Source organism: Phodopus roborovskii, unplaced genomic scaffold (genome assembly GCF_943737965.1).
Source record: "Phodopus roborovskii unplaced genomic scaffold, PHOROB, whole genome shotgun sequence".
NCBI classification, from domain to species: domain Eukaryota; kingdom Metazoa; phylum Chordata; class Mammalia; order Rodentia; family Cricetidae; genus Phodopus; species Phodopus roborovskii.
The window spans coordinates 36,708,792-36,726,364 of NW_026126540.1; the positions used below are offsets into that span (position 1 = coordinate 36,708,792).

At 37.9% G+C, this 17,573-nt stretch overlaps 1 protein-coding gene across 1 annotated transcript in view; it reads right to left on the reverse strand.

Moving 5' to 3' along the window:
• Positions 1–17,573, reverse strand: part of LOC127233127 (chitinase-like protein 3) — a 52,657-nt gene that overhangs the window by 7,902 nt on the left and 27,182 nt on the right. Inside the window, exons 2-5 of the mRNA XM_051199556.1 lie at positions 10,511–10,565; positions 9,579–9,780; positions 5,300–5,356; positions 4,574–4,739 (exon numbers count right to left, since the gene is read on the reverse strand). Of these exons, the coding sequence (XP_051055513.1) occupies positions 4,574–4,739; positions 5,300–5,356; positions 9,579–9,780; positions 10,511–10,565 (480 nt within the window). The remainder of the gene's footprint in view (positions 1–4,573; positions 4,740–5,299; positions 5,357–9,578; positions 9,781–10,510; positions 10,566–17,573) is intronic.

Consider the following 17,573-nt stretch of genomic DNA (forward strand, 5'->3'; position numbering starts at 1 on the left):
ATGACTTCTCTCCTGTCTCTAGGTTAAGGCAGTATCCCTCCATGGGGGATGTGTCCGCAAGGTCCATTTGTGCACCAGGAATACATCCTGGCTCCACTGTCTGAGGTCCCTTAGACTGCTGAGGCCTTCTAGCTGAGACCCATGTTCAGGGGGTCTGAGTCAGTCCCATGCTGGATTCCAAGCTATCAGTCTGGGGGGCCGTTAGCTCCTCCTTGTTCAGGTCAGATGTCTCTATGTGTTTCTGCAACCTGGTCTTGTCCTCTCCCTCTGCATCTGGATTCTAGTTTGACTCAGTGTTTAGGCATGGGTGTTTGCTTCTGTTTCCAACAGGTACTAGATGTTACTTGTTTCTTATCTGCTGGCTCTGTCTTAAATATTATCCCATTTCTATTAATCTAAGAAATTCCATGTGGTCTTATCTTACCAGAGAGAGAGGCTTGTGTCTACCCTGTAGGCCCTACTTCCTCTCTCCTCCTAGTCTCCTAGTCCTACCTATCTTGCTTCCCTAATGGCCAACAGTGCCTTATTCATTAACCAATAAGAGAAACATATTTACAGAATGACATCTCACACCAAAGGGCAAATATGCATATTAATTCACAGAGACTGGAACAGCATGCATAAGATATATTTAAGTCCAAGACAGACAACATCCAAGCATAGAGAGGGGGAACTAGACACAAAGTCAAACCCCTAGCTAAGGATCTTTTGGCCATTGATAGTTGCTTGGATAAGGACGATCAATTTTCTTTAAGAGTATAGTTTCTGTACCCACTGGCAGTGGCTCCATAAACTGCGCAAACCACAAAACTGTCACCCACATTTAGAGGCCTACTTTGGTTCTATGCAGATTCCCCAGCTGCCAGTCCTGAGTCAATGATCTCCCACTATCTCAGGTCAGCTGTTTCTGTTGGATTCCCCATCATGGTCTTTATCTCTTTGCTCATATTATCACTCCTCTCTCTCTCTCTCTCTCTCTCTCTCTCTCTCTCTCTCTCTTCAACTGAAATCCATAAGTTCAGCCCAGTGAATCTCTGCATTTGCTTCTGTTACTGGATGAAGGTTCTATGATGACAATTAAGGTAGGCTTCAATGGGATTGCATGGGAAGCCCAGTTCAGGCACCCTCTCCACTATAGCATAAAGTCTTACTAGGGTCATCCTCGTGTATTCCTGAGAATTTCCCTAGTGCCAGGTTTCTCACTAATCACATAATGGCTCTCTCTATCAAGATAACTCATTCCTTGCTCTCCCAATTTGTCCTTCACCAAGGTTGACCATCATATTCCCTCAGGTGTGCCTCCCTGTCTCCTTTTACCCCCTCCCCTTCTCTCCATTCCTCTCTTCTCCTCTACACACTCCCAATTTACTCAGGAGATTTGGTCTATTTTCCCCTTCCTAGAGGGATCCATGTATATCTCTCTTCAGGTCTTTCTTGCTACCTAGCTTCTCTGGCATTGTAAACTGTAGGCTGGTTAATTTTTGCTATATGTCTAATACCTACTTATGAGTGCGTGCATACAATGTTTGTCTTTCTGGGTCTGGGTTAGCTCACTCAGGATCTTTTTTTCTAGCTCTATTTATTTGGTTGCAAATTTTAAGGTGTCATTGATTTTTACCACTGAGTAGTACTCCATTGTGTAAATGTACCACATTTTCTTTATCCTTTTTTTTTGGTTGAGGGGCATCTAAGCTGTTTCCAGTGTCTGGGTATTACGAATAATGCTGCTATGAGCATAGTTGAGCAAATATCCTTTTGGTATGAGTGTGCATCCTTAAGGTATAAGCCCCAGGGGTTATTGCTGGGTCTTGGGGTAGATTGATTCCCAATTTTCTGAGATACCACTATACTGGCTTCCAAAGTGGCTGTGCAAGTTAGCACTCCCACAGCATTGGAGGAGTGTCTCTCTTACTCCAATGAAAGGCTACTCATTCAATATATGTAGGCAGAACAAATTGGACTGAATAAGATTTTTAAAAATTGGGACATAAAGTTAGTTGGGTAGAAATGGAAGGCAAGTCTTAGAGAAGTTGTGAGATAGCAAATATGATCAAAACACACTATGAAATTGTCAAGGAACTAATAAAAAAGATGAGCCAATGGGGGAAATGGAGAAAGCTGTTTTTTCCTGTGGTGACTGATTATTATTTAACATATTCAGAACTTGGCTAATGATCTTGTTTTTGGACATATATAAAAAGATGGACCCTGTGGAAAGAATCAGTGGATGGACAGTGTGTGTGCATGAATGATGTTAACAAGGGCCAGAGTTCTGTGTCAGCCTCCATCAAAGAAGGCCAACAGAATGAGCAGTGACAACACAGGTGGCTGGTCTTATTTCTAAGACTGCCTATTTTGTAACGACATCCAAACAACTGGGAAGAAGGGTCCCAATACTTCCAAGATTCCACACTCCGGGGGTACCCACAGATGGAACACTGGGTGCTCACCTGCCTTACTAGGATTCCCTATGTTTTAAATAATTTAATGTCCAGCTGAAAGTATTCATGTTAGAAACAGATGACTATTATTTTTAAATATTTTTGACCATTTTTAACTATCCTTTGATTCAGGCTGTTTCCAAGCTAATAAAATCATATTGCATAGAAAAAAAAGATGATATTGTGTGTAAAGAGTAACCATAAAATCTACATGGCTTCCTTGACTTTTATCATCCCATTTATATTTTTCCTTGGTGATAAGCTACATTATCAGTACAATATGTCTAGTCAAATAATTTGTCATGACCCCTTCCCCCTGCCCCCTGTTAGTATTCCTATGCCTTTAGACTGTTCAAGATATACCATACTCATGTTCAAAATAGTATTTACTTGCATCTACTCTTCTTTATCCATTTGTCATTTTACTTAGCAACATCCAATCTCTTCCTCAATACCAGAAATTTGAGACTCCTCTATAGTTTAGATTTCAAAATCATTTATTATTCTTGATCATTTTTATCCTCTTTATATTTTTGTTCATATTCTTTCCTTCAGTGTGAAAGGCATTTCTGTGACCCTCATCACCTGTAGCTTCATTAATTTAAGACCTTTCTACAATATATTGACTTTTTTAGCCCTAATTTTCTTTCTTGGTGAATGTCAGATCATTCTTTTAAAAATGGTATTTTCATCATATTTATATATTGTTCCAAGCCCTAAAATTCTTCCATTGTGTTGAGGATAAATCTCAAGTTTCTTAACCTAATATCCAGTTTCCATATTATTTTATTCTTGTCACCTCTTCAGTCTCACAAGCTTGAGTCTCACAGGTTCTCAGAGAATCATCCATCTACATATATGTAGTCCCCATCTATCATTAATCAAATAGCACCAGGCTATTTTCATCACTGAAATAAAAAAAAAAATATGTACTAAAGTGGTTGGAATGAGAAATATTCCCCATAGTCTTGGGAATTTGAAGTGATCCCTGATCTGTTTGGATATGTTAAGGTGGTATAGCTTTACTAGAATAAGGAAGTCATTGGGTTGGACTTTGAGATTAAAAGCTATATGTACTTCCAGTTTTCACTCCCTGATTCATGCTATGGTTCAAGATGTGAACTCTCTGAATATTGTTCCAGCCACCATGCCTACTGTCTACTGTCATGCTGTCCATACCTTTATGGACTCTAACTCTCTAGATCTGTAAGAAAAAAAAACCTCTTCTAAAAGTTGCTTTGGTCATGATATTTTAATCACAGCCACCGAAAATAATTAATACATGGGGAAGCCCTTTTTAATCTTTTTATAAACATTTAGGTACTCATACTGTGTTATTTTGGTGACTTATATTACTTTTTCATGTCATTTATCAAAATAATCGGCAGTTATTGTGTTTTAATAATTTTTATTTATTTTTTGAGAATTTCACACAGCATATTTTAAACATATTCATTCCACTCCCTCAACTTTTCCCAGATCCTCCTACACTTTAATATTTATCCATATTCATGTTCTTTTTTACTTTAAGAAAAAGAAAGTATAGAGTTCAGTGTACATGGGTTAACTACTCTTGAACACAGAGTCTACTCTGGAATGTGTTTGATATACCCTGTGTCTCATCATTAAAGAAAACTGATTTTATTTCTTCTAGTACCTGTGAATTGCATATCGCTCTTTGTCTAGGGATGAGAATTTATACCCACTTCACCTCTTCTCTGCTCACATTTTGTCCAGCTTGAGCTTTTGCAAGTCTTTGGCATGTTGTCTCAGTCCCTGAAAGTTCATCAGCCTTGTGTCTAGAAAACTCTATTTCCTGAAATCATCCAGCACCAATGGCTTTTAAAACAAATATGCCTGCTTCAATTTAGGGTTACTGCATTAATTACCATCAACTCCAAATAGAAGCTTCCCTTATGAGGGCTAAGTGATGCACTGCTCTATGGATGTAGCAGAATGCCATTTTGTTACTATGTTCATTAAGTGAAATGATTGTAGGCTAATGTCCCTTAGTGGCCATAAATCATTTACTCACATTCTTAGCCTCATTGACACTGTTATGGGTGGGTTTTTTAGAAGGAGAAAGCTTTGACTTTTCTTGGAATGAGAAAAGTTATTCCTGCTTTCCTTACCTGTATCAGGACAGTAAAGAGATGCTTGTCCCTAGGAGGGCTTCCATGACAACCAGGGTACTGCCAAGATAGGTTCAGTCCATCAAAGCCATACTTGCGCAGGAATTTGATAACTGAAGTAATGAAAGACTGGAGTTCCTCTGGAGTAGAGACCATGGTGATAAAACTAAGGAGTACCCAAAGTAATCATAATAAGGCATCAGAACACACTAGAATACAAATGTTTTATTGATCAATATCTGCCTCTGAGCTCTTTATCATACATAAAATTTCTTCAGATTAAATCAATTCTCTGGGTTTCTCTGTACACCCTGGTATAATCCCTGCTCTTAAACGACTTTTCATTTATTTTATTTCTACTGATTCTAACTTTCTTTGCAATTGGTCTTATTGCTTTGAAAACAGATAACACAGTTCAGCATGTTTGGTCTTTAAATAGCTCCCAAGTTCATGTGCTGTCAAAAAAGTCTTATTGTTAATACATCTGCATTTTGTTTCCCTTCTTTTGGAAGTAAAGAGCAAAAGTTCCTCTGGCTTTGTATTCTGAGATACTTTGAGAAGGAGGTTTATTAGCAAATTACACAACTTTAAACATGAAAAACACAGTAGTCTTTGCAGTGCCTTTTAGTTAGTATTGAGGTTCCAGTATAAAAATTTATTTAGTTAACATATTCACTTAACTTGTCTTCCCTAGTAAATGAATAAAAATCTCTCTCGAGGACTTACGGGGCAGTTCCAAAGTTCCAGCATCCAATGGACAGGAGTGTTTTCAGCTGGTGGTTTCTTTAAAGTAGCAGAAAAAAAGAAAATTCAAAATCCATGGCTTCCTCTATTTAAAATGGCACTGTGTGTAGTATTGAGCCTTTTCATCTGATTCATTCTTATCATGATATGATAAAATAAATTGTGAACAATGTTTCTTGGTACCAGAACATTCATTACAATTTTTGCATTGACATTATCCTAAATAACATCAATGCCACTTGCACAAATCTAACCTACGGTACAATTTAACCTAAGGCAATACTTTCATTTTTGAGATTATATTAAAGCTGGGTGCTGGTGGTACACACCTTTAATCACAGCACTCAGGGAAGCAGAAACAGACAGATCTTTGTGAGTCCAAGGCCAGTCTTGTCTACAGAGTGAGTTCTAGGACAGCCAGAGATACACAGAGGAACCTTGTCTTGAAAAAGTAAAGAGATTATAATATAATTATATTTCTCCCTTCCCCTTCCTCTTTTCAAATCCTTTCGTATACAGCTCCACACTTCCCTTCATGTCCTCCTTTTTACTAACTGCTATTGTATGCATAAATATGTCTTATTTTGTGTGTGTGCACGCACACACACACACACATATGTACACACACACACACACACACACACACACACACATAGTTTTAAAGAAAATTTCATACATGACCACTGCATCTACTTCTCTCCCATCCCAAACTTTCTGCACTTCAATTCCTCCTATGCTCCTTCTCCAAAATTCATGCAAAGAATGTACTGGGAAATATTGTTAGTGCTTACAACTTTATAGCACAATTGGATCAAATCCTGTTCAATGAAATAAAATGATAGATATTATTTGAGATAATATGTTTCTAGTATTGATGACAATTAATACAAATTCAGGGAGCTGAAAATATATTATTGGGAATATTTATTCTAACACATCAATTTTTAAAGCACAAGTTTTATAAGAAGATAATACTAAAATTTTAGGTGCATTGCCTCTTCCTCAGGATTTTGAGTCTGTTGTGCTGGAATAGGGACTCACATATTATCGGTAATCTGTGATGCAAGAAATATAAAAGAACGTATTCCCATTATAAATAGTGACTTAATTTCTTATAGCTATATACATAGTGCCATTAATCATGGTAAGAGTTGCCTGTCTTTGTTGTCTTTATGTGAATATACTGAACAGACCTGTAAATTCCAAGATACCAGGAACTGCTTCATTTTTCAAAACAGATTATTCTTTTTTTTCTAGGAGAACTCCATTTATTTGAAAATTATCAAAATGTAGCCAAATTAACAAAATATTGAATTATCAAAACACAAAAAGATTTACAATGAATTTATTATTCAAACAATAACACCTAGAACTAAACAAACTGAAAATATAACATTTTCAGGCATATTATACAAATAATATATTGTTTATGAATAAATTCAGAAGCTTATATGCTTTCAATAAGAAAAGTAAAAGCCTTAAAATTGCTACAAAGACATCTGTTCAACTATATTTATAGCAGCACTATTTGTAATAGCAAGAACCTGGAAGCTCCTCAATTGAAGAATGGATAATGAAGATGTGGCACATCTACACAATGGAATACTACTCTGCAGAAAAAAATAATGGTATCTTGAAATTCGCAGGCACGTGGATGGCACTTGAAGAAACCATCCTGAATGAGATTCATATAAAGTCCCTCACAGAACCGGGAAGGGACAAGTCCCACACAGCACAGGGGAAGTGGGGGGGCAGCGAATGGAGAGAGAAGTGTAGTGAGATAGACCTTCTGTGGAACTGACCATGCCCATTGGAGGTGCAGCCATGGGCAGAAGTGACCTGTGGAAGGAGGTTGGAGAAAGAGCCAGGAAAAGCTCTCTTGCTGGTGGGACTCGGACAAGAGAGCATCTGGTGGAACTTGCTGGTGTTCATCTGTCTAGGTTGTAAGTTATTTCTCCCTGAATAAACATCTGTTCGGCCCATTTGTTTATCCTGATCCTTATTTAACAGCAATAGAGAAGTAGGAGAAAATGAGGGGGAGGAAAGGAAAACACATGCGACCAGGAAGATTGAGTTAGGGTAGGATTAGAAGACAGGAGAGAGAGAGAGAGAGAGAGAGAGAGAGAGAGAGAGAGAGAGAGAGAGAGAGAGAGAGAGAGAGAGAGAGAGAACATACAAGAGGGAGCCAATATTGCTTTGAAGAGAAAATTGAACACAAAGAAAATTCTAGAGACCGACAAGACTACCACCAACTAACAATTTGAGCATCTGTGGAATGGCTACCATAAATGCCCTTCCAGGATAGTGAGATCAACAACTAACTTATCCATGAAGCCCTCAACTAATGCCTGTTGGAAACAGGAGCAAACACCCATACATAAACACTGAGTTGAAGTAGAACCCAGATGCAGATGGAGAGGACAAGACCAGGCTACAGACACACATAGAGACAGCTGACCTGAACAAGGAGGAGCTAACGGGCCACTAGACTGATAGCTGGGAAGCCAGCATGGGACTGACTCAGGCCACCCTGAATATGGGTCTGAGGCAGAAGGACTGAGCATTCTAAGGGACCTCAGACAGTGGAGCCAGGATGTATCCCTGGAGCACAAAAGGACCTTGCAAACAAATCCCCCAATCCCCCATAGAGGGATAACTGCCTTAACCTAGAGACGGGAGAGAAGCCCTAGTCCCTACTTCACATGACCTATGAGATCTATATGACTCCAACTGGATGGCATTTCCCTACATATGGAACTGGGGTGGGGGGATGGGAGGGGAGGGTGGTTAGGCTGTATGTGAGTGGGCAGAGAGGGTAAATGGGAGGGAGGGAGGGAGGGAGGAAAGGAGGGAGTGAGTGAGGGAAGGAGGGAGAGAGGGAGGGAGGGAGGGAGGGAAAGGGAACTGGGATCAACATGTAAAATAATAAATTAAATTTAAAAAATGCTTTGACTCCAAAATTTAAGTTCAAGGACAAGTTACTGGGGAAAAGGATTTCTATTTTTGTTTTCACAGAATATGAAAAGCTGTGGATTCCTTCCAGACTAATGTGATTTGATCAAGCCAGACCGCCTGAAACAGAGTACCAGGTGATCCTACTTTCAAAACAGCTGGACAAAGCAGCCTTACAGACTACATCCAAGATTTCTGCATCTTCTTAGAATCCCCCATGACAGCGCCCCTTACCAGCAGGAAGTAGTTTGGAAAGAATGATACCCAAATTCCCAAATATATGTCTATAAATGTTTGTTTCCATTTAAATGGACTTGGTTATATACAATAAATAAAAAAAATAAAAAATAAAATGCCAGGTCATGCACTAGGGATAGATCCTGGTGCCACTTCCTGGGGTCCCACAAACAGATCAGGCTCTAAAACTTTTGCCCACATGCAAAGGGCCTGGTTCAGTCCCTTCTTTGCAGGCTTCCCAGTTGTTGGTCTAGAGTCTATGGGCTCCCACAAATCCTGTTCAATTGTCTCTGGGTTTTCCCATCATGACCCTGAAATCCCTTGCTCATATAATCCTTCCCTCTTTGACTGGACTTCCCTCCTATAGCTCAGCATGGTGTTTGGATGTGAAGTTTTTGAGTGATTTAAAAACACAAATAAAGGAACAAAATAGCCAATTTTTAAAATGCTAAGCAGAGTAGATGATTTATGTATGAACATATTTATCTGCAGGTGGAATGATGAAATTGGACGACTACCTCACAACAAATGTAAAAACCAAACTAAAATAGATTAAAAACACAAACACTAAAAACTATAGCACTACCTCAAAGGAACATGGGTAAATCTGAACAAGTGTGACCTGGACAATGATTTAAAAAAAAAAAAAAAAAAAGATCCTCAGGCAACAAAAAGAAAAATGTTCAGTGGGATTGAATCATCTCACATCTTCTCACAACAAAGGAGACACAATCAACAGACTAAGAAAACAAACTAAAGAACAAGAGGAAATATTTGAAGACTATCTGCTAAAGGGTTACCATGCAATATATATCTTGAACCAAAACCTCTGAGAGTAAACAGCCTGAGTGGAAAATGAGCTGAAATCATGACTGGACATTTCCTAAAACAAGGCATAATACTGATAAATGAATGAAAAAGTATCTTAAGACCATACAAACCAGAGATAATTTAATTAAAACCATATTGGATTATGAAGTATAACTTCACGATATCACATTTATACAACATGGTGCATGTAGTTATAACAATAAGCAGCTCAGCCACCAAATTACACATCTCTTTCTCTTACCTTTTTTTTAAATCATTAAGGTCTTTGTAGTCATCCAAGGCTTTCTTTTTGGTCATGGTGATATTGTTTTTCCAAATCCCAGCAAAGGAATAGATTAGATGAGTACATAGGCAGGGGTCAATATCACGAGGCTTAATACCTTCCACATCTGATTGATACTGCGCCCAGTTGTTGAAGTAACACATCAGCTGGTAGGCAGAGCCTGTGAAAGTTGAGGAATAAGGATAACAGCCTTTTGTTAATGTGATAACCTGTGTTCATAGTTTGCCTCTGCTTCCTTCTTTATTTGTATCTCACATGCCTGATATCTGGTTAGAAGTTATCATTGTGAAAACTCTTGAAGGCGTGGGTATAAAGATTTCATGGGGCCCAGGATAAATGAAAAAAATTGGTGTTTGTTGGGAAACACTTACACAGATAATAATAAAGAACCGAGGGGGTGCTTCTCTGCCATTTCTGTTGGTTCGGCTGACCCAAGAGAAAGAGCGTTCAAGCTCCCCTCTTTTGGCTTTCATTCACCTGAAGCCATGCGGAAAGGGGTGTGGCCACTGTTACAGGTTCACAGGCAAGATGCTGCTAAAAATTCTCAAAGATTAACCCATAATTCCAACTTTGGAACTACTGATTGAAAGTAGGTTATGTTCAAATTGGGGAAATTCATTGGGAGAGTTTGGCTTGCTTAATTTTTAGCTCTCTGGTGGTCAAGCTGTACATGATAGCAGAGACAAAACTGAAACAGTGCACTCTCCACAAAGTAAAGCCACCTCATTTCCTAGTATATGTTGTCTCTTGATGAGGTTTTTTTTTTCCTTTCAAAAATTAATATTGGAATATAATTAACAATCAACTATATTAAGAAGAATATTAGATTACAAATAGTTTATGAGGATCTAAGGCTTTGTTAATAACAAAACACACAATCAATGACTTACCCAGATGGGCATTCAGTAGCAGGTTGAGACCTAGAAACAGAGAATACGCATTTACCTACTGTTCACTAGGATCTATCTCAGAAGCTTGTGGGCTGTCCTGCTTGCTATAGAGTGTCACACCCTCAGTAATACATTTCAGCTGTTGGATGCATTTAGCCTTACATTGTATAAGCATCATCAAAAGCAGAGAATTGTGTTCCTCCTGAAGCATTGAGATGTTTCATATGAAGCCCTTTGCAAAACCCTCTAGAATGATGCCAGCATAACAATGATGTAAGACTCAAGATGCCTCTACTCAGCTCTATCACAGTACATTTTCCTATGACAGGATCTCACTATGACTGGCTGTAGCCTATAGTTTCTATTGCCTCAGCATTTTAGATACTGGAATTATAGGCTTGCATCACCATCAAGATGAGAAGACCACTATCACTCTGACTACTTTACAAATTAAGGTTGATGTTTCATGTATTAAAACATTATGAAATTCAGTGAAGTTTGGAAACTGCAGATTTAGTGAAGCTAGTATATTTTGGAATCACCTAAAGTATCTATAAAATCATACTGTATGAATGATTGAATTTCTAAGAGTTATACTTTATGTTATCGCTAACATAGGAGGATGACACAGGATAATTAAGGAATAATTCTGAGCACTAATAATCTTTAGACAAAGCTATTCTAACATAAGCAAGTAAATAGATGTAACAGTGTGAAAGAAAGAAACCTAGTTCACTCAACAGAGGTAAATCATGCCTGGAAACATAGCCAGGTTAATGAAGTCCTGGACCATGGAGGAGAATGTCCAGCTTCCACTTTACTAAACCAGCATATTTTGCAAACACATAACATTTGTCCTTCTACCCACAGTTAAGGTGCTTCTTACACAGACACAGCTGAACCAAGCTCATGAAAACTCATGAACTTTGGACCTACAACTGTGGAGAATCCAGGAGACCCAACTAGGTCCTCTGTATGTGGGAAACAGTGTGAAGCTTGGGCTAGCTGAGAGACCCCTGGCAGTAGGACCATGATATAAACCTGGAACATGAGCTAACTTGTTGGAGCCCATTCCCTATGGTAGGATGCCATGCTCAGTCTTGATGCATAGAAGAGGGACCTGTCCCTGCCCCAACTTATTGTGCCAGTCTATGTTGGCTCCTCATGGGAGCCCTTACCCCTGAGGAAGGGTGCACTGGGAGTGGGCTAGGGGAAGGTAAGAAGGGTAGAAGGAGGTGGGGGGGTTGGAGGATGGATTAGAGGGAGAACTGTGGTTGGAATGTAAAATGGAATAAAAAAATAAAAAAAATGGAAAAAATAAAGTGTGGTTCTTACCTCTCCTTAAACAAATATTTCTTTGCAGCAGATTGAGGTCATCACAGAAAACTATAACTGGTAATTGATCAAAATGCAGAGAACAATTGACCATGTGGTACCTGGCCCTAAATGATATGTCTATAATATAACTCCTGTGCCCTGGTCTCAAGGATAACAGTAGAAGATGAGGTAGTAATAGTGTAGAAGCTAGGGGAAGAGGAGGCTTTCTAGGAGATTTCATCAGCATTTCATGAAATCTCATCAGCATCACTGCCCAAAAAGGGGCACCAATATCAATGCTATCATCAAAGGGGTAATTTCACCTGGTCTCAACCTTACACAAAGAACTACAGACAACAAATGCATGTTGGGAGTAAGAGAAATAGTCTTCCCCAGGGGAAGTTCTGAAATTGGTGATCCAGTAGCAAGCAGTCAGCACAAACATCGTATATATGCCAATATCTTTACAAAATAATAATAATAAAGAGACTAGGTAAGAATATCTATATCTGATTACACACTTACCAATGATAAGAATGAGCTTGGACATGGTTGCCTTCAGTACTGATCCAAGACAGTCTTGATTAGTTTTATATAACATTTTTTTGTTCTTGGAAATCACGAAAGTTTTCAAATAGAAAATGTTTACTAGACTATAATATGTGGCTAACGGGTAAAGCAACAGCTCTCTACTACTGATTCTGCTTTTAATGCTATGCCTCCTAGTAGGAGGTAGAGTCCACAGTTATACAAAGTATTTCCAAGCTTAATAACCTTTTCCCCATATCCTAAGGCAGATAAACATCTGTTAAGATACTGCAATCAGATTTTATTTCACAGAATTTCCATACCTGGCATTAAAGCATGTTTCTATTGGCAGGTAAACAACAAAAATCTTTGTAAATTATTAGCTCAGCTTGAACCATGTTTGTTCTTGGAATTATTCACATGTAATTTATATGTTCAGTGACTAAATCTTTCCCTACTGAGGGGACACTTTATCAACATTCTGTCCACGTTTGTTCTTTGTAATGGGAAAGATTTGAGGGATTTGGAATTTCTAAGAATGGTAGCTGCAGTTATTAGGAAAGCAGAGGGCAAAGGAGTAGGGGGAAGAACTCAGACTGTGACCTTAGATGTCAAATTTCGGATACTTGCCTAGCACTTAGATGTACAAATCTGAAGTTGAGAGGAGATGTGTGAATTAGATATAGAAATTTAGGAGTCACCATAATAAATATTATGTTTAAGAATATTTAGGAATGATTTTGTAAATGAGATAAGGCTGGATGAAAACAAAATAATTGTTTAGATTGAGCCTAGGACCTCTACCATGTCTAAATATCAGAAAGATGACAGATGATAAATCAGACTAAGGGACTGATGAACATTCAAGAAATAGAAAAGGACAAAGTAATGGTCTTAATCTATGAAATAAGTTTTCCAAAGTATGAGGTAATTAACTAGGTGGTGACTCACACTTATAATCCCAGCAATGAGAGACTTAGACAGGAGGATTTTTATGAGTTTGAGTCAAACGTGGACTACATCGTGAGCTCCAGGCTAACTTGGACTACAGTAATATCTTGTCTCCAAAACAAAGAAACAAGAAAAGAAGGAAGGAACAAAGGGATGAAGGGAAACATGTAGGGAGGGAGGAAAGAGAGAGAAGCTGGTGTATCCATAATGTCAAAAGTTGCTGACTGTACATTATTTCTATGTCAGTACATGGTTGTAACTAGACTCAATATCTGGCTCATAATTATTTCTAAATACTTCACATGAAGAATACAGCCTATGAATGCTCAATGAACACCTGACAAAGAATCTTTGTGATCACTCACAGAACATCATCATACTCTGTTGCCGCTTTGCCCACCAACAAAATGGCTGTCCTAGGAAAAACTGGAGGAGAAATAACAACTTCTAAAGTTCTCATATTGGAACAATAGTCATGCTGAGGAATGTGGCTTCATCTATCTAATGTCATCATGATATACTCCAAGGCAGAGAATGTCAAAGTTTAGGAAGTTGAGGTGAAAGTTTAGGGAAACAAAGAACGCCAAGCAGAAAAATGAGATCAGAAATTGTCTCTTTGGAAAGATTAAAAACATGAATGAACCATGAGGCAGAAAGACAAAAAAAGAGAATATGGAAAAGCAATTACTTGAATAAAAATAAAATGTATTCATTACAACCAATTCCATGGAAATAAAATGACTATGAGAATATACTGTAACAATTGTACAAAAAGATACTAGTAGTCTAAATATAATAATCAGATTCTACAAGAAAGTGTTATGTGTACCTAGTCATCAAACTGTTTTTCTTTCACGCATGAAGACTATAAGGACCATCACCAGGAGCTACTGTACAAAGGCCAAAAACAAGTTTAACATTTGTCCAACATCTGCTCCAACAGTCATAAAGCCTGCATGACCAGGAAGTAAGAACATTGCTCTTTCATCCCTTGTTAGTCTTTAGAACCTTAGACTCTTCACTGATAGATAATATTGATAGATACTTAGTGGTATAATTGATTGTAATATTCTAGAAGTATAAAATAATAAGGCAGCAGACAGGTCACTTGCTTTTCCTGAATTAGATTCAATATTCAATTATATTCAATTCTCAATAATGGTGCACAATCCCAAGAAGATTAAAGGGCCTGTATTGTCTGAATTAATTGAGTTAAGAAACTGGGACAACCTGAGTAATAATTTTCCTGTGTAGGTGGTGCAAATACAAGATAGTGAGAATTTTCTCCTTTTACTTTCAGACAGTTCCTTCTGCCTGACAGGGAGCTGTTAATTCTTTCACGGGTGTCGGTGGCATTTTGGTCATATTTGAGTCTATCCCTTAGGTGAGGCATCTCACAAACAACTTTTTACAAGATCATGTAATAGTTGGAGGATTTAATTTGTATTACCCCAGGATGTATAATTATATTCAGGATATGATGGGGCTTTGATTCCACACATGAGAAAATTTAATAGCCACAGTGACTATATTGGGTCCCTGAATTACTGTGAAAAATTAGCTGCCATACTATGTTAAATTTTCTGGGTTTCTAAAGACTGGCTGTTCTTTGGAATGACTCTATTCACAGTGTTAATAATGTTAATCAAGAAGTTTAGATATATTATCAGTTGGAAGTAAATATCATACTTGCACAATTTGTATATAAGACAATTGCTTCAGCATTCTCTTGCTCCTCCAGGTGTAATATAACACATAATGTAGTAATGGCATTACATGTGTATATATAAAAAATACAAATATATTAGTAATATATTACATATAAATAATGATATAATAGAATTAGCTACTTAAATGCTTTACAAATTTGAAGGATATATCTAAAAGAAAATTTTCCTAATTTATCAAATCAAGAGATTCTAATATTGGACAATAGCAGACATCCATTTCCACCACATTAGTTTACCTACTATCTCAAAGAAATAAATTGTTGAGAACCTTATCACCTTGTGTTCTAGAAATGAAGTAGCCTAATCTTCTGTGATACCTCTGTTATCTTCCTTCTTTTGGCATTTATTGGGTGAGTCCTCAAAACTGTTACTTGTTTTCTTAACCAAAGATAAGGGTCATCATTAATTTCATCATTTTAAGCCAACTAAAATCACTGAAACAAAATTTCAAATATTATAGGCATGCTTCTGGGCTACTGTATATACCAGCTTTTTATCATACCCATAAAACATACTACTTGTTATCCTACCAAAACCTGCCCCACTTCACCATCTTTACTGATCCAACTCAGAGACTAGCCTACTTACAAAAATAACTCCTAAACAACCAACCTTCTGTTTAGGAACCTATTAAGTTTTCCCAATCACCATCAGCAATGATAAACTCTTGGTTGTCTTGGCTGGATAAAACCAGTTAATGTACCTTAAGGACAATACCCCTCACACTTAAACCAGACAGAGGCTGATCCCTTGATCTAATACTAATGAAACAACATTCTGAGTCACCTGTCATTTTACTCTGCCTACACCTGTACCTCAGATGGACTTCAACCTTTGTGTTAAAAAATAATTGGGTGAGAGCTTTTCCTTTCCTCTTCTCATATTTCTGTCTGTGGAAGAATTCCTTTAGATAAAACTCTCAAAACACATTCCAGTGACTGACTCTGGAAAGATGAAACCGATGGTGTATTTGAATTTATCATTGTCTAATGGTGACAAGGAATCTCATGAACTCTATCCCATCTGAAATTGAAAATTTCACATTGATTCTGAGTCTAGCCATCTCTGATTGATAGATCCATCTTTACTGTTCTATTTTTTTCTTACTTCACTTCTCCTGTTCAGTTACATTCAAAAGGTTGTTTTAAATATTTAATCACTTTAGAACACACTCTGACTGCCATATAACAAATAACTTCACCACCATTTTGGTGTTTGATAGCTTGCTGTGTGTCTCTTTCCACATCAGCATATATGGCTATGCCATCTCCTCTGATGATTTAGCCATGCTCACAGCTTTTACTCTGATCCCAAATAAAAAAATGAGACCCATTAAAATGACCTATTTTCAAATGTTTGGCAATCAATAAAATACCTCAAATCATTATAAAAATTAAACCTCTCAAAGCGTAATAAAAATTCTTGATCATTAATGAATATACTCATTGACCACAGTCACACTTCAAGACATATTAGGCTCAGGTGTCCTTACAGTAAAAAGAAGTAGAATTGTCTCTTTTTAGAAAAGAAATGCTGTGTCTATGTAAAGTAATGCAGTCTCTTAAAAGACCCCATTGAAGAAAAAGTTGACCAGGTCTCTAGCATCAGAAACCATCTTCATTGCAAGACAAATGGTTTCAGAATTCCTCATGAATCTCCTGTGTCATACCTGCCATGGTGTATATTATGTAATAATGTTGATTCTTATTGTCTGTTCTATAGTCTATCTGTTAATTCAGATAATCCAGGCCAACATCCAACATATCACTTGGACTCAAATGATTAACATCCTCTTGTTATTGGGATACAGACAGTAGCCCCTAACTCAGGGATTACCAACTGACTGGCTGGCACAGTAAAAGGAGAGAGGAATCCATAACCTTACCTGATGGGAGATGCCATTATGTATATATGTTTCTCATACTGGTTAATAATAAAGCACTGTTGGCCAATAGGAAAGGAAGATAGGAGGGACTAGGAGACAAGGAGGAAATAGGAAGTAGTAAGGAGGAGCCAAGATGGAGAGTCTGGAGAAAGCAGTATGCTGCCGGCTCCCTGGTAAGAGAAATACATAGATCAGCACAAATGGGTTAATAATTAAAGGCAGAGCTAGCCGATAAGAAACAAGTAACCGGGCCAACAGTATAATACCAAATACAAAGTCTCTGTGTATTATTTGGGGCTGGCGCAGCTGCCGGACAAGAGTGGTGGCGGGTGGAAAAAAACGATACTCCTTACAAATGGCGACCACGTGGCTAATAAGAACTTCCACTTAAAATTTAACAAAAGCTTAAAAACAGGTTTTACAAACAAAAGAACAGAGATAAGCAAGGTTTCTTGGTAACAGCATTTTTCTCGGTTGGACTCTGACTTGCTAGAGACAAGCAGATATTCGCGCGGCTCCTTTAAGGGAAGGTTCCTGACTCAGCATAAACGGCAAAAAACCGCACAGCTTTTAAATAACTCTGCTAACAATTTATTGGTGTGTATGAGAGATGGCAATGGCAGTGACCACATCTCCAAGCCGGCAGCATGCT